The 20,429-nt window shown below is 48.7% G+C and overlaps 10 protein-coding genes across 10 annotated transcripts; 5 read left to right on the forward strand and 5 right to left on the reverse strand.

Annotated features, from left to right (window-relative positions):
* Positions 1–441: 441 nt before the first annotated feature.
* On the forward strand, positions 442–4,142 carry N7477_000412 (uncharacterized protein; the record flags this gene model as incomplete). The annotated part of the gene is made up of 3 exons (XM_056962075.1): positions 442–1,948; positions 2,014–2,646; positions 2,698–4,142. The coding sequence occupies 3 exons, from the start codon at positions 442–444 to the stop codon at positions 4,140–4,142; spliced, it is 3,585 nt and encodes a 1,194-aa protein (XP_056827078.1).
* A 1,669-nt stretch (positions 4,143–5,811) lies between these two features.
* On the forward strand, positions 5,812–6,642 carry N7477_000413 (uncharacterized protein; the record flags this gene model as incomplete). The annotated part of the gene is made up of 1 exon (XM_056962076.1): positions 5,812–6,642. The coding sequence occupies one exon, from the start codon at positions 5,812–5,814 to the stop codon at positions 6,640–6,642; it is 831 nt and encodes a 276-aa protein (XP_056827079.1).
* Positions 6,643–7,026: 384 nt separating this feature from the next.
* Positions 7,027–7,732, reverse strand: N7477_000414 (GNAT family N-acetyltransferase; the record flags this gene model as incomplete). The annotated part of the gene is made up of 2 exons (XM_056962077.1): positions 7,027–7,459; positions 7,515–7,732. 2 exons carry the CDS (start codon positions 7,730–7,732, stop codon positions 7,027–7,029), a joined length of 651 nt encoding a protein of 216 aa, XP_056827080.1.
* A 462-nt stretch (positions 7,733–8,194) lies between these two features.
* On the reverse strand, positions 8,195–9,029 carry N7477_000415 (oxidase ustYa family protein; the record flags this gene model as incomplete). The annotated part of the gene is made up of 4 exons (XM_056962078.1): positions 8,195–8,340; positions 8,391–8,616; positions 8,684–8,931; positions 8,990–9,029. 4 exons carry the CDS (start codon positions 9,027–9,029, stop codon positions 8,195–8,197), a joined length of 660 nt encoding a protein of 219 aa, XP_056827081.1.
* Positions 9,030–10,260: 1,231 nt separating this feature from the next.
* On the forward strand, positions 10,261–11,069 carry N7477_000416 (uncharacterized protein; the record flags this gene model as incomplete). The annotated part of the gene is made up of 3 exons (XM_056962079.1): positions 10,261–10,722; positions 10,773–10,916; positions 10,971–11,069. 3 exons carry the CDS (start codon positions 10,261–10,263, stop codon positions 11,067–11,069), a joined length of 705 nt encoding a protein of 234 aa, XP_056827082.1.
* Positions 11,070–11,387: 318 nt separating this feature from the next.
* N7477_000417 (oxidase ustYa family protein) lies at positions 11,388–12,167 on the reverse strand (the record flags this gene model as incomplete). The annotated part of the gene is made up of 3 exons (XM_056962080.1): positions 11,388–11,654; positions 11,715–11,895; positions 12,007–12,167. The coding sequence occupies 3 exons, from the start codon at positions 12,165–12,167 to the stop codon at positions 11,388–11,390; spliced, it is 609 nt and encodes a 202-aa protein (XP_056827083.1).
* A 1,174-nt stretch (positions 12,168–13,341) lies between these two features.
* N7477_000418 (uncharacterized protein) lies at positions 13,342–13,611 on the forward strand (the record flags this gene model as incomplete). Its single annotated transcript, XM_056962081.1, has 1 exon — positions 13,342–13,611. The coding sequence occupies one exon, from the start codon at positions 13,342–13,344 to the stop codon at positions 13,609–13,611; it is 270 nt and encodes an 89-aa protein (XP_056827084.1).
* A 681-nt stretch (positions 13,612–14,292) lies between these two features.
* On the reverse strand, positions 14,293–15,674 carry N7477_000419 (uncharacterized protein; the record flags this gene model as incomplete). Its single annotated transcript, XM_056962082.1, has 5 exons — positions 14,293–14,376; positions 14,439–14,730; positions 14,790–14,930; positions 14,989–15,172; positions 15,230–15,674. The coding sequence occupies 5 exons, from the start codon at positions 15,672–15,674 to the stop codon at positions 14,293–14,295; spliced, it is 1,146 nt and encodes a 381-aa protein (XP_056827085.1).
* A 1,982-nt stretch (positions 15,675–17,656) lies between these two features.
* On the forward strand, positions 17,657–18,419 carry N7477_000420 (uncharacterized protein; the record flags this gene model as incomplete). The annotated part of the gene is made up of 2 exons (XM_056962083.1): positions 17,657–17,876; positions 17,932–18,419. 2 exons carry the CDS (start codon positions 17,657–17,659, stop codon positions 18,417–18,419), a joined length of 708 nt encoding a protein of 235 aa, XP_056827086.1.
* Positions 18,420–18,715: 296 nt separating this feature from the next.
* N7477_000421 (choline transporter-like family protein) lies at positions 18,716–20,385 on the reverse strand (the record flags this gene model as incomplete). The annotated part of the gene is made up of 3 exons (XM_056962084.1): positions 18,716–18,909; positions 18,980–20,063; positions 20,131–20,385. 3 exons carry the CDS (start codon positions 20,383–20,385, stop codon positions 18,716–18,718), a joined length of 1,533 nt encoding a protein of 510 aa, XP_056827087.1.
* Between the last annotated feature and the right edge of the window lie 44 nt (positions 20,386–20,429).

Consider the following 20,429-nt stretch of genomic DNA (forward strand, 5'->3'; position numbering starts at 1 on the left):
GTCTCAGTCGACACATAGATCGAGACCTCAAGCCCTACGTTTGCCTTTCAGAGGAGTGCCCAGAAGCGCATCCGACCTATTCGACCTTCGATGAATGGTCTCAGCCACATGGGACTTCACAACCGGCGATGGCATCAGCAAGTTTATTTATCATCCAGTTGGGTATGTACAGTCTGCGAGTTCAACCCAGAGGTCTACAGCAACCCACAGGCCCTCTACTCGCATCTGAAACAATCACATGATGGTGATTTTACAAACAAACAGCTTCAAGTCATTTCACGACAGAGCAAGACGGCGCAACCAAGAGCTTGGAACGATTGTCTTTTGTGTTGTTTCGCGGCGGAAGAGCATGGGAATAGCGGAGAGGCGGTGTTCCCTAAACGACGGAAAGAATCGTCGAGGCAAGAGTCTGCGAAAAGTGCCAGGAAGACACATGCGATGATGAACCCTGGTCACCACAGCTCAAGCGATGACTGTTCGGATCTCTCTTCTGATTCAGACAACGTGAGCTCTCACCAGCACAGACCACAACAAAGCAAAGACCGATCGGAGGCTCTAGCCCGGCACATTGCGGTACATTTACAAGTGCTAATGCTTTTGACCTTACGCTTCGCAGCGTTGCATAAAGACGATGGGGTCTTGGATGATGGTATCAAGAGCGATTCTGTCGATATCGACGACGGAAATAGCGCCTCGAAAGCTAACGACCTAGGAAGACTTTCCGACATCGACTCCCAGGCAGATGTCAGCATGAAAGACACGGACGGTCAAGACAAGGGGGGGGACGCTATGGATCTTGATGATTACGTCGATGAGGATGATATCCCGATCCCCGACACGGACCTCGATCTCGAGGATGTCCCAAGACAATGCGATGGCCTCGCAGCCGAGAATGACGATTTCTTAAAAAAGGTCATCGAGTCTGGAGCCTACCAGTCTTGGCGAGATGCACATGAGGAGCCCGCTCGCGGAGGTCCCTCCCTATCCCATGAGGACTACACGATCGCCTGGATATGTGCCTTGCCGGTGGAGACGGCGGCTGCGAAGCTGATGTTGGACGAAATACACCCGTCTTTGCCTCGCCTGGCGATGGACCAAAACACATACATTTTTGGAAGTATTGGGGAACACAATATCGTTATTGCTAGCTTACCGACTGGCGCATATGGTAACACATCAGCCGCAATGGCTGGGATGCAGTTGCTGTCTAGTTTTCACGCCATCCGCTTCGGTTTTAGTATTGGTATCGGCGGCGGAGTACCGAGCAGCAATGCAGACATTCGACTTGGGGATATTGTTGTGAGCCAGCCAACGGGCACTTCTGGAGGCGTGATCCAGTGTGATTTGGGTAAAGCGCTTAGCGGTGGCCAATTCAAGCCAACCGGAATGCTTAATGCTCCTCCCAGGGTTCTGCTGACCGCTCTCAACACTCTCCGAGCGCAACACCTCACAGCGGATAGCCGGTTCGTCGGATTTGTTTCTAACCTGCAAGCTAAAATAGCGCCCCACAAAGCTGCCAAATTCACGCGACCTATACAAGAGGACTATCTATTCCAAGCAGAATATGATCATATCGCATCCGATATGTGTGAAGATTGCGATCGATCTAAACTGGTTCCACGATCCCCACGAGAGCACCAAGAACCAGTAATTCACTACGGGCTCATCGGATCTATAAATCAGGTTGTGAAGGATGGCAGGCAGCGAGATCAGCTAGCTCGGGACTTAGGTATATATTGTGTCGATATGGAAGTGGCGGGACTGATGAATAACTATCCGTGTCTGGTCATTCGGGGCATCTGCGACTATGCCGACTCACACAAGAATAAGAAGTGGCAAGGGTATGCGGCCGCGGTGGCGGCGGCCTATGCGAAAGAGCTTCTCTTAGTGGTCGCAATCGATCAGGTCAATAGTACCCCAACTTTGCGAGACACGCTAGCAAATTCTGGTGAGATAATGTCTATAGTGTTCCTTAATTCGAATCGATTGCTAAGCACTCTTTTATATATACAGATCACCGGTTCGATGTACCACTAGACCTTACGACGGTGCCGGTAATTGAAAGTTTCCTAGGACGGCAAGACGAACTAGAAAAGCTATGGCAGCATCTACATCCGACAAATGTGCAGTCACGGAAAGTTGCAATTGTTCATGGGCTTGGGGGGATAGGAAAGACACAAATCGCTATTCGCTTCGCACGAAACCACAAGCACGATTTCACCGCCATCTTTTGGCTGAGCGGCAAGGACCGAGGCACGCTCTTACAATCTTTGAGCTCTATCTTTCTCCGATTACTAGAACAGTCACAGATTACTGAGCCGAGAAATGACGAGGACGTAGAGCAACGGGCTAAACATGTGTTATGGTGGCTAGCAATGGCAGGAAACTCACGCTGGCTAATCATTTTTGACGACGTTAATCAATACTCTGCCGTCAATGGTGCTCCTAATGCCTATAATATCGGAGAATTCTTCCCGGCAGCCGATCATGGCTCTATTCTCATTACCTCTCGGCTCCGAGGGTTGACTGAACTAGGGAAATCTTTCCTGGTCAACAAACTCGACAATGATGATGCAATCAGACTACTCTCGCAAAGCAGCTCTTTCTCACCGAACAATACTATTAGGGGGTCTAAGAGCAATCCAGGTACTCAGACCTCTAAAATCCAAATCCTATGAATAATACTAACGTAAGTAGATACGCTTGCTCTTGCTAGTCATCTGGATGGATTTCCATTGGCAATCACTATCGCTGGGGCCTTTATGCGTGAAACTGGAACCAGCATCGCTGAGTACTTACAGTATTACCAAGAGTCTTGGCCCGACCTACAGCTGCAGTCAAATCCTGGGCGTCATTACCAACAAGGTAACATGCTACAAACATGGATGATATCATATCGTGAGATCCGGAAGCGAGATCCGAATGCAGCGGAGCTTCTCCTCTTCCTTGCTCGTTTCGATCATCAGGATATCTGGTATGGATTGATACAAAGTAGCCGCCATAGCTCAAATGTTCCTGTTTGGCTTGAAAGGACTATATCAAGCTGGCTCACGTTTACAACCAGTATCAAGAAACTCGTCGACTTCTCCCTGCTTGAGACTAAGAAAGAATGGGGAAGCTATACGATGCACCCAGTCGTACAAGACTGGTGCATTCAACTTTCTAGCATAGACAAAAGTGTGGATTCGACCCGGCTCAATGAACTGGCACTGATATCTGTTGGATACACTGTCCCAAGTTCAGGTGAAAGAAATTCTTCTAGGCTTCAGGAACGGCTTATTCCACACGCGAATCATGTACGTCTTAGGGATTGGTCAAGTGGCAATATTGATATTGCGGTATGGAAAGCCTTTGATGGTTTAGGGTGTCTCTACTCTGATCAGGGGAAGCTGAAGACGGCAGAGGAGATGTACCAGCGAGCATTCGCAGGCAAGGAGAAGGCCCTCGGTCCAGATCATATGTCCACTCTCGACACAGTCAACAACCTTGGTCTTCTCTACTTCAATCAGGGGAAGCTGAAAGAGGCAGAAGAGATGTACCAGCGAGCACTGGTAGGCTACGAGAAGGCCCTCGGTCCAGATCATACGTCCACTCTGGACACAGTCAACAACCTTGGTTTTCTCTACTTCAATCAGGGGAAGCCAAAGGAGGCAGAGGAGATGTACCAGCGAGCACTCGCAGGCAAGGAGAAGGCCCTCGGTCCAGATCATACGTCCACTCTCGATACAGTCAACAACCTTGGTTTTCTCTACTTCAATCAGGGGAAGCCAAAGGAGGCAGAAGAGATATACGAGCGAGCACTGGTAGGCTACGAGAAGGCCCTTGGTCCAGATCATATGTCCACTCTCACTATAGTCAACAACCTTAGTCTTCTCTACTTCAATCAGGGGAAGCTGAAAGAGGCAGAAGAGATGTACCAGCGAGCACTGGTAGGCTACGAGAAGGCCCTCGGTCCAGATCATATGTCCACTCTCACTATAGTCAACAACCTTAGTCTTCTCTACTTCAATCAGGGGAAGCTGAAAGAGGCAGAAGAGATGTACGAGCGAGCACTGGTAGGCTACGAGAAGGCCCTAGGTTACGATCACAGTACGACGCAGCAGGTTATGGAGAGATTAAATGCCATAAGGATGGCAAATTAAATATAGTCTATTACTGTGCCCTGCCTATACGATACATAGGACATAGTTACTTTGGTCCGGTGGATTCTTACAGTAGTAGTTGGTTCTGTACTTGATTTCTCTTCGTTTGAGGCGAAACCCCATTGACCACGTAGACAGCATCCGAAAGAGACTCACATTCTAATCTGTCCGATCTCTAACTACCAGACATGATTGGCTGACGGGAGTTTTGGGGGCGACCTGACATTCCTGGTCGCAGTTGTGTACTACTGTAGTAACAATTATTTCAGATCCACATCGTGCAGGCTGGCAGGAGAGTTGATGCTATGAGGCAGATCTTCTCGAAACAAGGCAACGGGGGATCCCGTGTTGTTGGATTTGACGAGATAAGACTGTGTGGCTCCATGAAATTCTACGGACAATTCGTTTGTATAGTGTATTACAGGCTCAGGTACGGAGTACTGTAATATACAAAGCACCTTTTGCTGCGCCCCTCTCAAGGCGGCCCGCTCAATAAATGATCTACGCTAAAGCCTTAGCGGTGGGGCCGAGCAAGAGAGTGTAAGTGTGTACTGGTCAAGCCGATTTTGAGAATGGCTGTAACTAGACGGTGTTACAGCTTTCACGGAATTTCCCACCCCAGAAAGAGCAGAAGATCATCAAATGGCCCCCTTTCCAGTCATCTGAGCAACCCGCACAGCCTGGAGCTCCAAGCCAAGCCTTGGCTTTAAAGCCTACAAGGGCTGTGTTAGTCGTGGATGAGAGCCTCAAGTGGGCCAGGGTTTCGGGCAACAATCCGTCACCAAATCGATGCCCTGGAAACAAGCCAGAGATCAGCCAAAACAGATAATCTAAGCCAACAATTTCAAGCCCTTGAAAGATAGTCCAAGCAGATGCCCTTTTAGCTTCCCTGCTGTGGGCATGATATCGATCCTGTTCACTGCAACTAAATCTCGTGTTCGCCAAAATAATCCCAGAGTAAGCAAGCCGCCCTTGGCCCCCCCACACTTGGCATCCTTCTTGCACCAGTTGGACGACCTCGGGATTCACGAAATGGATGCTCTATAGATCTATCCCGTTCAAGGCTAAAGGCTCCAAGACTGACAGCGATTCGCGCATCAACAAACACCAGACCTGCCAAGCTGTCCGTTGTGACCACGCGATAATTACCTGGGCAGTGAGGGAGTATTGGCGACGCTGCTAGTCGATGTATTTAGGATCGTCAGTGTCCATGGGTCACTCCCTGGGCGCGACTTGACTTCAAAGTCACCTGCAGTCAAAATGATTCATTCGAGATCAACATGTTTCTTCAGTCTCTCTTTGATCATTTTAACATGCGCTTCTGCATTTCAGATCACTTTACCAACTCCTCCTTCTCGTGCTTCATTGCAGGCGGCGATCCCCGAAGCGATTTCAGGCCCAGGAGCACGATACCTGGGACTCGAACCTCGAGCCGACTCTGCAACGAACGCAGAAGTCTACATCACTAGTTCAGCTGGTGGGCTTGTCTTGACCTCATCGATGCCAGCGAGCGTATGCGGCTACGTCAATGGAGTTTTCAGTTCCAGTAAGACTGTACCATCCTACTACATGGCCTCTAGAGAACTCACACGACTCTATAGTGTCATCGATCGAATGCATAAGCGATGGGCAATGTGTGTTTCATACAAGCGGATCCAGATACCCCAATATGGTGGGATGCTGCTACGACTCCAATCCAAACAACTGCCGATTCGAAACCACCTGTTATGACGGTAGCAAGGTCAAGGCTACCCCCTCTCTGGCCCTCTTGGACAACAATTTTGACGTTCTTTGCACTCGCGGATCCAACTCAGCCTGTGTTACCTGGACATACCCAGAACTCGAGATCACTGATTACGGATGTGGGCCAACTGCTACTCTCCAGGAAATCTATTTGACGGCTTCCACATCGCAATTGGAATATAGAAGTGTGACGGGCTACTTTTATTACACCACTATTGCAACCGTGGATCCTATAACCGTAAATGGTGCGTTCATTAGCAGTTACGGAAGTGGCGTCAGGTCTGCAAGTTCGATCACTGAGACAGGGGCCCCGAGATCTTCAACTTCGGGACTCTCAGGCACAAGCCGAGCGACAACTACTGTGAATCATCCAAGCGAGAACGGGAGCCGAGAGAGTTCCAACACCTCTAATACAGGTGCCATAATTGGTGGTGTGGTGGGTGGCGTGGTGGGCCTAGGTTTCATTATTGGCGCATTTTGGGCATGCCTGTGGTATTCTAGAAAGAAGAAGCACAATCTTCAAGGCACATCCCCGTCATTTCCAGTCCAGCCATCAATGCAACCTATACCACCTGTCCTGGCTGAAGCTGAGGGAACTCTGGGGAGGCCCGTACAAAGATATTCTGCGGTTGGTGGGCCACACGACCCCCCACCATATATTCCTGAACTTCCAGTGAACGACATATACATGAAGTCGCATGAGATGGATTCGCATAAGTCTGTTGCCGAGCTACCTACAGGGCGTCGATATCAATGAACGTGAATCGATATCTTGGACCCTGTCTGAACACTGCCAGATGAGCTGATAACTTCCTGTGAGAGCGCATAATCCTTGCTGATTGATTGCGCCAAAGCCATGTTGCCAGAATGATCTGTGATTTGAAGTCTCATGCTTGGGGCGATCAGTGATGATCATGGCTTGGTGGGGGCCATCACAATCCGTTCCCAGGGGCAGAGCAGGCTCTTCGCACATGAGCCGGAGATGTTCTTTACCAGGGTGCTCGCCGTCCCATACACCCTTGTTCAAAATTGATAGAGCTAGATAATAACGACATACACAGAATTTATGGCGAGTTTCTCTTCATTCCTTACTATGCTAGTTTTGATATGGTATGGCCATTCTCTCCCCAACAACCAAACATCACCTTTTCTTTTGAGCTGGACGCTTCATGTACCGAAATGTATAGTGCCCCCAGCTTTTGTTCCCGTCAGAAAACTTCTCAAGGTCATAGTCGCTCCTTCCCAGCTCTGAAAATCCGGCCCTAGTATAGAGACGATGACCGGCTGGCGATGCGTGCGCCCAGCATCGAAGGCCCTCTGCATCGGCGATGTCGGTACCCCATTTAATAAGCCTGGACCCTATGCCTTGACCCTGGAAGCTGGGATATGTTGCTAATGCTTGAATAGTAAGGTATCGTCCACCTTTCATCGAGTCCATTTCCCATTTCATGGCATCACGACGCATCAGGCGACCGAGGAGTTGAGCTGGAGGTTTTGGTTTTTCTGATTTCTGTTGCAACGAGTGGTTGACTGATGATGTCTCGCTATCGTTGGGGGGGTTGGAGACTTTGTGGCTGTGGGCACGCCTCACTTGAATCATCTCTGCCTTGGGCCAGAAAGCACGCCCACCCGACCACACTTCCATCACTTGCAACAGCTTTCACCAGCTTTGTGGTCGGATCCGCAAGCCAGATCTTGAGCGACTTCTCCATCATGATCTGATGCGCGTTCTCTTCTCGGCCATCGAGCATGAACTTTGAGAATTGATCTGCTTTGAATGCTGCCGTGTGTACCCGGACGAGATCTGGAATATCGTGGATTTTCGATTGACGAAGTGAGATTTCCATTTTGTTTTTTACTTCTTTGTCTCGCAGGTGTAAAATGAATGAGACGAGTGACTTTTCTTTCAGGTGATCAAGAGAGATTGAAGCATTTCACTTGACTTGTTCTGGTGGTGATAAGAAAGAAAGTGGGGGAGGGGAGACAGAGCAAAACGAATGGGATAGACCGACTAGGGTCCGGATAGTAGCTGAGCGATTGCAAATTCACCACTCAACATGTCCAACCATTCAAATGGAGGAAGGCATATCTACCTCGGGTACTAGTCAGAGTAGAGCGGCACTGAAATACGTACATCTATGACCCTATTGATGGCGGCCAGGTTCGCGATATCAGGTTGAGGGGTGAGAATTTCGCATGAAAGATCTTTCAACATGTTAAGAATGTAGAGTAAATAATTTCATAGAAGCCTGATTGGTCGTTACCGAGAAAGGTAGGAACAAACTCTATAGATAAGATTTTACAGTAAACTAAAGGTCATCATCCTCGTAAAATATTTGACCTGATTTCAGCATCTCCTCTTTCTTCCCCGCTGTCCAAGCCTTGTAATCTGGCTCTTGCTTTTCCCAGTCTGTGACTTCTCCATAGTCCAGAACCACATGGTAATCAGCCCATCCTAGCGGATCGCCCGTAATGACCTTGCTAGTGTTGAACCCTGTTTTGAACGGGCGATCTGCCGCGCATTGAAGTCGCGGCAGGTATGCGTGACGCTCGAGATGCCCTTGGCTTTTCCATCGCGGGGGTCGCGCGCCCAAACGAATAGAGAGATGTCCGAGTGACACATAATAGCTTGCCGAATAATATCAACGCAGTGATCGAGGTGGCGCATACTTGTTTCGTCTTCGTCGCCACGCATGAGAGAGGTATTCCAGAGGGACATGCGAATGGCATTCTAGCGGGGAGTATCTGCAGTCAGTACGGTACTCAGATTGAGATGCAAGGAGACAAATTCGACTCACCAAACAATGAAGTTGATGAAAAACAGCTAGCGATGTGATATAGTTCTCGGGATCATCGGGGATAGGGAGTGTTTTGTTATGCATCGGCGCGGCTTCGGCTGCGCTGATTCGTGTCAAGCCATGAATAAAGAGCGCCGTCCATGCATCATTGCTTTTCTGGGAGGGAGGTCCTTGATAAATTGTTTTGCCATAGTTCAGGCCGCTGTCAAATAACCTAGTCGTGTATTTGACTGCGTCTTTGGCGGGCGCTATCGAATGTCTAGTCAGCTTTCTAAAACAATCTATTTTCTGGAAATTGAGACATACAGTAAGTGATTTGTGGGTTCAGGCTACTCATCACTTTCATGTTGATGTACAGCATCACTGTGGTGAAAGCCAGGAAGAAAGAAATGAGAAAATCTGACAATGTCCGCCGAATATGCTCCACAGGTCGAGTTGGATATGATGCCGTTCTTCCGCCTCATGCCTGACTGAGACAAGCTGTCGTCATCGGGATTTTTTTTGCCATCAAGAAGCCGGTTCTCACAGTCGAATGACTCTTCCGACTTTCGCTGGTCGGACAATATGCTATACACATATTTGTTGAACGAGACCATATTGTGAGTTGGCCTAGAAGAAATAGGCAATCAAGAATTTTGTAGATTTGGGAAGACGTGCAAAGAGACAGAGACTTGGAAATTTGTCTAGGGACTGCCAGAAATCCTCAGGGCAAGCCTGCACGTACCCGAAGAGGTCGATCAAAACCGATATCGTAATCATTTATGACTGCACAGTCTCCTCTCTACACCACATTACAGTCACAAGGCTGCCTAGCTCTGACCGAGAAGCGACATCATGGCTGTGGCTCCGGGTAAACTCAATATAATGTTCCATTGCCTTGGATCGCCTTTTCCTGAACTTGTGATAAGGCAATCAAGCCTCGAGTAGGGACGAACGGTGCAGCGCTCACCGTTTCCCCGGCTGCGATAAGGTAATAAACGAAAACCCCGCTATCGCTAACTAGTTTGCATTGCATAGAATACCTGCGGAGCTATGAGAAAGATCGACTACACGTATTTTGCCGGCAGAGAGACGAGACGTTACTGGGTCAGACGAGGGGAACCCCCGCACTATGTGGACGAAGAATCGCGCTAATGCGGTGTAATCTCACTCGCCTGGTGCTGGCCTACATTGCAGCGCCCTTCCTGGCCATGACGACCACTTTCCACATTCTGATATAGATGTACGGAAAAGGAATTTCCGCTGTTATTGCGCCGTTGATGTTTTCACTAAGATGCCCTCGTTGGCGCATGCAATTGCTACTTTCATCCTAGCTTGTCTTGAAATTGGGTATTTGTAGCGGCGATGAAGAAGTGGCACCGTGAATCACAAGAAGGCTTATGTCTCAGCGCCATGTTAGTCCAATGTACAATAGATAATATTATTGACGACTCTTACCTTACATGCCATGTAATCCATGGTACTAGATCGATCTTTCTGATCTTGTGCTTGTCTTTCCAGCAAGATCTCCCTTCTTTCTCACGTTTTCTGAGCAAACTTATTGGGCACCAAATTTTCACTCCAATAACACCCTCATCATGGCACCAAGAGGACAGCGCACGTACTCTCGCCAATGCTTCATTGCCCTTATTATTGGATTTCTAGCCCTCACATTCATTACTCTTGCTATCTTCCGCGATCAACTGCTGTCCGCCATCCGATCTGTCAGCTTCATTCATCCCACCACTAATTGCCCATCAACCCTGACAACAACGCCTATGCACCATGAGCACCACGCGCATCATGAGAATCAAGCCTTCGTACCAACTGTGTATGCTGACATCAAAATTCTTGATGAGCTTCCCCAAGCAAATGTCCTCTGGGTAAATCAGAGCTCCTCCTCAAAGCCTGAAGCGTGGGGTATCTCTATGTTCCATGCCCTTCACTGCGTGAAGATGTGGAGAGACTCCCTCAATCCAGCTACAATGATGAGCTCACATGTTCACAGTGAGAGTGAATATTTTGAGCACGCAGAGCACTGCATTAGTTATCTGACTCAGGTATGTACAACACCAATCCCTCGTAGAATTTTATTGACATTGAAGTGTAGTCCCTTGTGTGCGCCGCAGATGGGACAATTGAGCCGGCGGAAGATATTGTGATGGAAAATAAGCACGGACGGAGAATTCATGGAATGGGATACACGCATCAATGCAGAGATACAAGTCTTTTGTTTGAGATGAATGGGAAAGAAGTGAGTCTCTGGGATTGGAAACAGGGCGATACTTTGCATAGTGTTTTTTAATAGAATTTGCCACTTGGTCCATGGAATGGTCTTAGAATTGTTGAAGACAGCTTTGTTCGCGGCACACTGCAGTCACTTGATCAGAATATGAAGACGTTCTAAAAAAATATTGTCATTTGATGACATAAGAACGATAGAAGGTAGCTGAGCCCTCAAGGAAGTCAGGTTTAGAAAGTTCCAAATATGGTACAGTTATGTACCCTTGATGATTGACTGGAACTAAGTCGACCGCGGTAGTTGAGTACTACACGTACTGATCAAAGCCCAAGACAGTCCCCAGAATCACCAGATCTACAAGCTCCCTGCTCATCCCGATGATCAACACCGTCCCACGAGTCGGTATAAGTTCTTTTCAGTGCCCAGTTGCGGACCTAATTGTATGTTGAGTCAGTTGAACTTCAATTCTGAATATAAAGAGCTTCATACCTTATCAAAGTTTCGGCAAGTGTGAACCACATTTGCATATGCGTGTACCGCCTGTGCTTCCTCACTCCATTGAAAAACGTAGGGTGTGACATCTGAAAAGCATTGGAGTGACTGGCGAATGATGTTAATGCAATGGTCAAGATGGATGATTCCATTCAGACCCTTTGCATCGAAGGTATCCGGCCGTTTGACGGTGAACGGGTTGTATGTGCTGTTCCATTCGTCATCGTAGAAATACCAAAGGGTTTTCCGGAGTCGATCCTACTCTCACTTTGTTAATTGAACGAATTCTGGGGCATAGTAGGAGACTGTCAGATATACCAGGCAATGCAGATCGTGGAAGACTGAAATGACAACGAGATAATCGTCAGCGCCTAGATTGGCAGCGATGGTCTTGTTAGGCAAAAGGGCTGCCTCTTTTTTGCTGATGCGTGAGTTGCCCACTCGGTAAAGCTCTTTCCAGTGCTTGTCAATCGCGGAAGTGGGATAGCCCGTATATATGCTGTTTCCATCGAATGAGCTTTCAAATAGCAGTTTGTGCGGGAGCTAGATGTGATTCCTGATTAGCAATTCACGGTACGGAGCTTTTTGGTCACGACTGTGAGATACGAACAGTAAAGTGTCTGTGGGAAGCTCGGGACAAGAGCTATTCTCGATGGATGGCGACGAGAGTACAAAAGCGCCAGGAGCAATACATTTATGAGTATTGACATTGTGAGGGCAATTCCAGAAGAGACCCTGCAAGTCGCCTCCGCCAACCCCGATGGTCGGCATTGTAGTTATCTGCGGAGCCCACATCCTCGTCTTTGGGTAGACGAGCATATTGAAGACTAGCAATGAACATCACGCTCAAACCCCATCAAAGATGAAAACAATAGTTGTCAATGACAGCACCGAAGGTAAAGAGAAAGAGAGATAGAGATTTCATTTTCATTGGCACGCCGATTGGTGGCAGCTGGTCGCTTACCTTTGCTCTTTGCCTGATGCATTTCCCATACTAGGCTAGGTATGATGCTGATTATGATGAGTAGTCTAGTGAAATGAAAATTTACTGTCTTATCTGCGTTCTTTCTGGATGCTTAATTGTCTGATACGTCAAGACAGAGGATTCTTTCTCCACCGACCCAAACCGACTATGACTTGCAACTTCTTGAGAGGAAGATGAATAGTATGCAAGGGAAAGGCGTGTCAGAAGATAGGAGATGGCGCGCAATGATCCACATAAACTACGTGACCGGTGCAGTAGTGAAGGAGAGCAGATGCCCTATCGGCTGTAATCACCAAAGATAGGTTCAGCCTAGCTTTGATAGCTATATCCATCTCAGCATGAGGAATGCCGTGGCTGTTTCTCACCGCCTCGACACCGCCTTCACAGATATCTGTGGCCTACTCTGGAAGCAACTTCCCAACGCCAGGCGATAACTTCCCCGCGCCTGGCGATAGGGCACCATATGCAGATAAGATGGCTTACAACAAGCTATTTGGAAATGAACCTAAAGGATTGGGTCCGGATATAGGCAGATGCAGACCAAATCACGTCCTAATGGCAAGTTGACGGCAAACCCATGTATCATGCAGCGTAAACTGCATAAGGTCTCAGGGGTGTCGTTGTCGATTGACAAAAATATGGGATTTGCTCGTATTGAAGATGTCCGCGTCAATCATGAACGTGTCTTAGGTAGGACAACAATGTTCCATCACTAATTCAGCAAATGCGGCTTGTTCACACGGTTGTCATTCCCAGTCCTACATGCGAATTACATTTTCCACATAAGATGGGTGTCGAATCCTGTGGAATGTCCACAGATACTTTTCTATCGAGTTTCCGAGAATACACTTATCTGCATTGATATCCCAGACTGTAAGGATTTCCCGTCTCGTGTTTGACCCAGTCTTAGAATTTAGCTGACTTAGCTAAGAAGGAGAACACAGGCAGCCAGAAGTAGACATGAAGATTTTCACAACCCTGGCACTGATCGCCTGTATGGTGGTGGGTATCAACGCTCTTCCAAAGCCTCGTGGTGATACAATCTCCAAGTCTACCCGGTCTGAGGAATCGACCGACGCCGCTCTCTATGGCCCAGTCGACTGGGATAAGAAGAAGCGCGGCGATGACTCGACCGATGCCGCCCTCTATGGCCCAGTCGACTGGGATAAGAAGAAGCGAGGCGATGACTCGACCGACGCTGCCCTATACGGCCCGGTCGACTGGGATTAAATGTGTGTGTTGGCAAATGTGAGCCTCCTTTGCTATAGACCTGAAGAGTGACAATCATTCATTTCTTACCTCTCTCTTACTAGTGGCCGGGAAATGGCATAGGCACCCGAGAGTATTGGAAGCTGGAAAGCACGCCACAACTGGCCAGGGTAGATAGCCATCTCTGTCTTTTCCGTCTTTCCTTCTTTTCTTCCTCGGCTTTTGTTTACCTGCAGAATGCACACAATGTGATCAACTTGGCGTATCGCACAGTTCAGTACACGTACCACAGTTCCCCATATTCCTTCGAGTAGGTGGGGCGCTCCTTTCTTTAGCGTCCCCACTTACACAAGGGTGCTCATTGTCTCCTTTCTGATGCTACTGAGGAACAGGACAAGTATTGTATCATGTAGGGTCCTAAGGTTTTATTGTGAGGGACTAAAGTTGGCTTTCAGCTCGGTCTAGCTGGGATAAAAATTTCGTACAAAAAGTATGGAGGAGAGACATAACAGGCCACGTAAAAAGAATAAGATCAACCTGAGGCCATTGAGTGACAAGTAAATTAGCGCATATACTTAGCAGCTTTTGCATTGCATATATTTTAGTCTGACATGAATCTGATCGGCCTCGAACAACTGTCGTGCGTAAAGATATAGCTCTTCATCTGCTGTATCCGCTTTGGAGGGTTGGTCTGGCCTGCGCCTAAGCGTGAGCGTGAGCAACACTGCCTGCGGCAGAGTTCCTCCAATACGCCAGTGCATCGGCAGAGGCTTGTCTGATAATAAGCTGCAGTGGTTGTAAGTGACTGACCTCGTAAATCGCGATGAAAGGCAATTTCTAAGACTTACCCATTTCAATCCTCCTTCAAGTGTGTTTATGTTTTTGGTCTTCCCTTCAGTCATTTCCTTGTCCGCCTTTTGCATTTTCTTCTGATTAGTTCGACTAGCAAGGCCTCGACCAAGCTGTGCGATCGGGTCATTGCGACCGGTCTGCTGCAACGGTGGCAGTACCCGGGAGAGAGGAGCTATGCGGTTGCCGAAACTTGCTCGTCTTTCCTCGGGTGAGAAGCCATAGGAGTTTGATCGTCTTGAGCCTGAGACCAGACCAACCTCGGCGCCCACGTCGTCCGTTTTGCCAATACTGATGATGGTCAGCTACTGCTGGGGAAGAGTAAAGAATGCTTTAGACCTGAAGCTCACCATATCTCGAGACCTCTGGGTAAAAAGAGCTGTAGGTTCGCGCTTGACAGGACTTGATTGACTGCAGATGCATGGCCAACCGCTGTGCCAAGTCCGACGCCAACCTGTCCAACCGCGAGACCGATTCCAGCGGCGCCTGGTCTGCAAAATGATGCATTAGTCAATGAAAGGTCGAGAAGGTGAGGATAATGGGACTCACAGGAACCAGCCCGCGATGTTCGCTCCTTTTTGGAAGATTTGATTCTCTGGATTAGGAATGATGGCAACATTGATGGCGTCCAGTAGTCCTATGAATTCCTGTTCGGAGATGCCATATTGACCTAGTTCTCTAGTGTACCCTCGAAGGAAAGGCTGTTCATCCCCGTAGGCGATTTGGGGTAGAGCTAGTGGGCGAAAGCTGGTATGTCTGGTTGACCCCACGTCTTGGACACGACTCATACCATCGGATTGCCCTTGATACCTATCTCGGCGATCAGATGCTGGACTTTCATAACAAGGAGGCAAGTCGGAATATTGAGTCCGATCTTCATTGTACCACTGCTGCATTCGGTCGAGAGGCGGATCGACCACTGATGCCTGGTATCCCATCACGGGATTGTCCCGTCTGAAAGATCGACCATCAAGATCAGTAGGCCTCATTGGCCCTGGAGGACTTCTCGTTCTTCCTTGAATATCATTTGACGATGAATCTTTTCCATCTCCGTACTTCATATATGAAGGATATCCCTGGCTAGGGGACGGCGATTGGCGGTACGCTGCAGATGAGAGCCGAGCGCTGTCGCGAATGTTGTTCTTGCTCCCAAACGGAAGTTTTGGTCCAGACAAGCCATTATTGACTTGATGGTCACCAAGTGCGGAGCCAATAGCATCACGTAGTAAGCCCATTATTGCGGGTCCTGATATCACTGATTTGAGGATATGGAGAAGTATTGATCGTTGAAAATGGGAATTTGAAAGTGGGATTTGTCGTCTGTTAAATAATGGATTATACAGGTGCGGTCAGATAGTCTAGCTTGGACTGGTCTGGTCCTCCTCGACTCCGCCACATGAAATTCATCAGGATGTTCTTTGGATTCCGTATCAGGCAAGTGTTTCGACTGAACCCCAAAGTCGCGCGTGCGGAACACAATCCCTGCTGCAAATCCATAGATATCGTCATTGTTGGAAAAACTTAATAGCTTGTTCGCTGCTTAATTGATTATGAGTCTGTTGTCAATTCCGTAGGCTGTCCATGTTATTACCGTGATCACCGCCAACCAAGCATACAAATTTCGGTGTTCCGAAACTTACATCACCACAGGAATCGATAGAGCATGCACCTGTCAGTGCTTTATTTCTTTTCTCTTCTAGGGACCAGCCCAGCACGAATAATAAAGGAAATGGCATGATAATTTGACGAAAGCAATTCATACAAAGAAGCATTATTTGATGCGCCTGATGCCACGCATGATCGTCATTTTCCCATGATTATGACCCGTGGGTGGCTGAGTGCGCCAAAGGGCGGACTTCACCGTGGACAGACTGAAGCAGTCATTGACGCTGCCAAAATTGCCCGAGATTCTAGGCGTGTTATGCGAGTTCCGTTCAGAGCAAGTCTTAACCATTTCCTGAATTGGGTCCCGGGCTACGAAAGAGTTGCCTAACTCGGGCTTTAATGCCACTAGCCAGCTCATGGGAACAAAGTTTCTAGCCCGATCGGTCAAACATTTCGTCAAAGAAAGTGGCGCTGAAGCGGGAGCTAAGCCGAAAGGGGAAAGCCAGGACGTGGAAAAAGAGCTTCGCTATATGGGTTTGGTATAAATAACCGTCAACTTAATCCATCCAGCCAACTGTCTCCAAGTGGCAAACAGAAGACGTGCGAAGTCTAGACTACTACACGCGAGCTCAGAACCAACATGCAGAGTCTTTCACGGTCCTGTTGAAGGACTACGCACCTCGATCGCTGCATTCTGCTTGTTGCGCCGCAATCTCAACATGAACAGTTCTCACGAAGGTTCTATTCCGTAGCACGTCAATCATGAGCTATGGCTAAAATTGGAAATTTTCCAAAGAACAGACTTGTCGCGCTCTCTACTCAAACTTCCGGAGCGATCAAATTGAATTCCAGCCAGTGAGATTGAGTTGGAGTACCTGTGGATTATGCCCTTGACTGAACGTGTCAGGGGACATGGCCACATTGCTTGCAACTTCTATTTGCGTACGTTGCATTATAAGGCATACTACGGGCTGCTCATAATTCGAGTCCAGTCGAGAATCTTCCACGAGAATGAAACTAGTGCACACTTGAACAGAGTCGAAACTGATACAATTCGCAGCATACCTGTTTTTATCAGCCAAAAGGACCATGGCTTTTTCAGAGTATCGAAGCACCCATCTATCCCTGGATCAGTAACGTCACTAAAGGAGGAACATCCTGGATGGTCTTGAATAGGGTGATTGCGGTGGACATTCTCCGGAGGAACGGGTAACCAGGGATACCACCCAGCGCCGCCACTGGGACATGGCAACTGGCACATTTCTTAAGTCATTCCAAAGCGATCTACAGGAAGCTCCAGTAGCTCCAAGAGTGCATTTCGCAGGGTAAGGCAATTCGGATGCCAGTCAAAGCTTATACATCCAATTAAGCGTTGTGTCCCCCTCCCCGCTGGGGATACCAGAATGTCTGACGTCGTCACCACCAATTCACCAACCTCCAGGGATCAAGGGATGCTGTTTTAGGGCCAATTATTTACCTGATTCATGATGAAGGCTGGATTTTACTTAAGTCGATACCAACTCCCCATCCCGGTTGCCTACTCTCTTTGCTCCTCCAGCTGTTCCTACACTATACTTCGATATTCTATCAAACTTCTACCCGATCCATCAAGATGCGCTCTTTCATCACTGCTCTTTTCATGGCCGGTGCCGTCACGGCCCAAATTACCAGTGAGTACCTCGACTGCGCTACTGCGGCCCTCGACGGAATCGACGTCACAAAATTCAACGATTGCACCAACATGACCAGCGCGGAATGCCTGTGCGCCAACAAAGATGCGATCTCGGAGTTGACACAATCTGCCAAAGACGCCTGCACAAAGGTCGGAATCAGTAGGTTCATCACATCAACAATCACCAGTATACTTCTCAGTCTAACATGTTCTAGGCGTGGATGACCTCGATGCCTCCCTGTGCGCTGCTAGCAGTGACAAGGTCGCTGCTCCCGCTCGCCATGCCAGCAAGCCCATGCAGCCCGCTGGGGACCTGCACATGCGCGCCTACTCACCGAGCGAGGACGTCGATGCCACCCGGCCCCAAGTGATGACTGTCACTGTTACTGAGTCCTGCGCTTGCAAGGCTACCCCCACCAGCTCTATGCACGTCTCTCAGATCCCCGTCTATGTGCCCGTTAGCAGTAGCATGGGAGGTATGGCTGCGGCCTCTTCCCCTGCCTGGTCTCAAGGTGTTGTTGTGGTCGGCGCCTCGTCTACCTCTGCCATTTACAACTCCTGGATGGCTACTCCTACCCCTAGCGGTGCTAGTGCCAACCACTTCAAGACTTTCCAGGGCGCTGCCCCCCAGGTCAACGCTGCCCACGGTGGTGTTGCTGCCGTAGGTATCGCCGCTGTTATGGGTCTGATGATTGCTCTGTAAGGGTTACTTTTATAATGGGGGAAAAACTGGGTCGGAATGGGATGAGATGTATTTTCCCATGGGGGGGGTTTTTTTCTTTTTGTTTTGGGGGAGTCTATATAGTTGTCTATTCATGTATTCTTAAAGACCGAGATTGTAATGATCAATGAAACACGTGCCATTCTACTTTCGTATATTGTTATTAGGTAAAATGTGAAGATCTCTCACTCCTTCGGAAGACTCGATTTCATTGACAGTGGCCCAATGTCCTGGGTATCAATCTATTGTCCAATTCCCTTTAAAAGGGTTCCATAAATCTACGCGTGGATGGCCTGTTGCACACGTGGGTACAGCTGCACAAGCTTGTAGTAAATGTCTGGGTGGTCGTTGATCATGACTTGCGGGTCCCAGCCCATGGCCACGAAGATGGTCTCAACACCACTGCCGATGGGCGTCATGAACACCTGGCAGACCTGCAATCCAATGACAAAAGAAAAGGCCATAATCACTGCTGTGAAATCTCCGTCCGAAATTATAGGCGGGTTTGGTGTATTGTAGGTAGAGGTAGGCCGACAGGGCACACACGTATGAAACGAAGACCGAACCCATGGTCAAGACTGGGCCAATCAGACAGTCTTGAACGAGAGCATCAATGCCACGGTCGCGCATCATCTTCCATGTATCCTTGGCCGCAGGGATGTAGGCTTTGCCGTAAAGCGCAATGTGGCAGAAGGCGTAGCGATTGAAAAGTGTGACGAGCCAGTCAAGGAGCGAAATGATGCACCCCAAGACCCAGATGGCGATACTACCAATCAGGTTGCCTTGGGCTGCCTCTTGTCGCTGTGCAATAGAGCATGCTTGGCGCATCATTTGAATAATCGCAATAATCAGACTTCCCAAACTGATACTGCCAAACGAGTAGGTCGTCGCGCGACGGAACGCTCCCCGAGTCGACCCTTTCGGCATTCCACCCGCAGACTTGCTCCAAAAGTACCACGATCCATACACGCCAGCGATGGTCGTGTGCACAGTGTTCTTGATCCACTCGCTGAACCAGTACATGGCAAAAGTCACGTACACGACAAGCCCAATCACCTTGGCGCGACTACAGCCGCCATTCGCGCATGACGGATTCGTCCCCGAGGAATCCGGCTCAAACTTGACATAAATCGCGACTAGAGTCACCGAGAACCAAGCCGAGAAAGCCACGGTGACGATACCACCCAAAGCACTGACCAGGAAGACGTGTCCATAGTTGCGCGCCACGTCCATGGTGGTCTGCAACATAAAAGCCGTGAATGGGATGCGTGGGATCCAGCTAATGAAGCAAATGATGGCGAAGACTCCGAAGACCAGAAACACTATTCCGCCTCCATACTGCTTCTTTGCGATATAGTAGATGCCCGTTGCGAGTGCGAAGACAATGTTCAGAATGCCCGTGGCCCAGATGAAGGTTTTGGTGAAGTATCGTGCGCCGAGGAAGTACAGCCATGAGAAAACAAGGGCAACACAGAGCACAAAGATGAAGAGAACCAGGGTGTTGGTGTCGAGCGAGAAGTCGTTAGACGAGTCATAGATACCACCCCCATTGAAGCCCTTATTGACTGCATACGAATGAATGGTATAGCCGGACACTGCGACATAGCCCAAAAACACGGCGATTAACTGAAAAGGGGCAACTATTAGCTTTGGGAGCTTAGTTTTCCCCGGGAATCTTAAATGTATTACGTACCAAAAGACCTGCCCAAATATCGTTCCACTTTGGTTTTTCAATCTTGAACGCCTCATCAAAAGTACTGTACGGCGGCGGAGGGTGGTCAGGGTATTCTGGAGGCCCTGGCGATTTGGCCTCGGACGCAACTTGCTGTGGCTGGTAGCCATTGCCGCGTTGTTCCAAGTCACGGTTATGGTTGTCAGGCTTCCCCTTCCCCTGTTCCTGGGCGAAGCCCTGATTAGGGTCGTAATAGCTAGCTGCTTGCCCACTCATTGTTTGCCGTGCAGAGAAGAAGATCTGAAGTTCTCCAGTCCCCT

This window comes from Penicillium maclennaniae (assembly GCF_028827695.1).
Source record: "Penicillium maclennaniae strain IBT 15551 chromosome Unknown utg000001l:1.0-3280838.0:1.0-3283122.0, whole genome shotgun sequence".
Lineage (NCBI taxonomy): Eukaryota > Fungi > Ascomycota > Eurotiomycetes > Eurotiales > Aspergillaceae > Penicillium > Penicillium maclennaniae.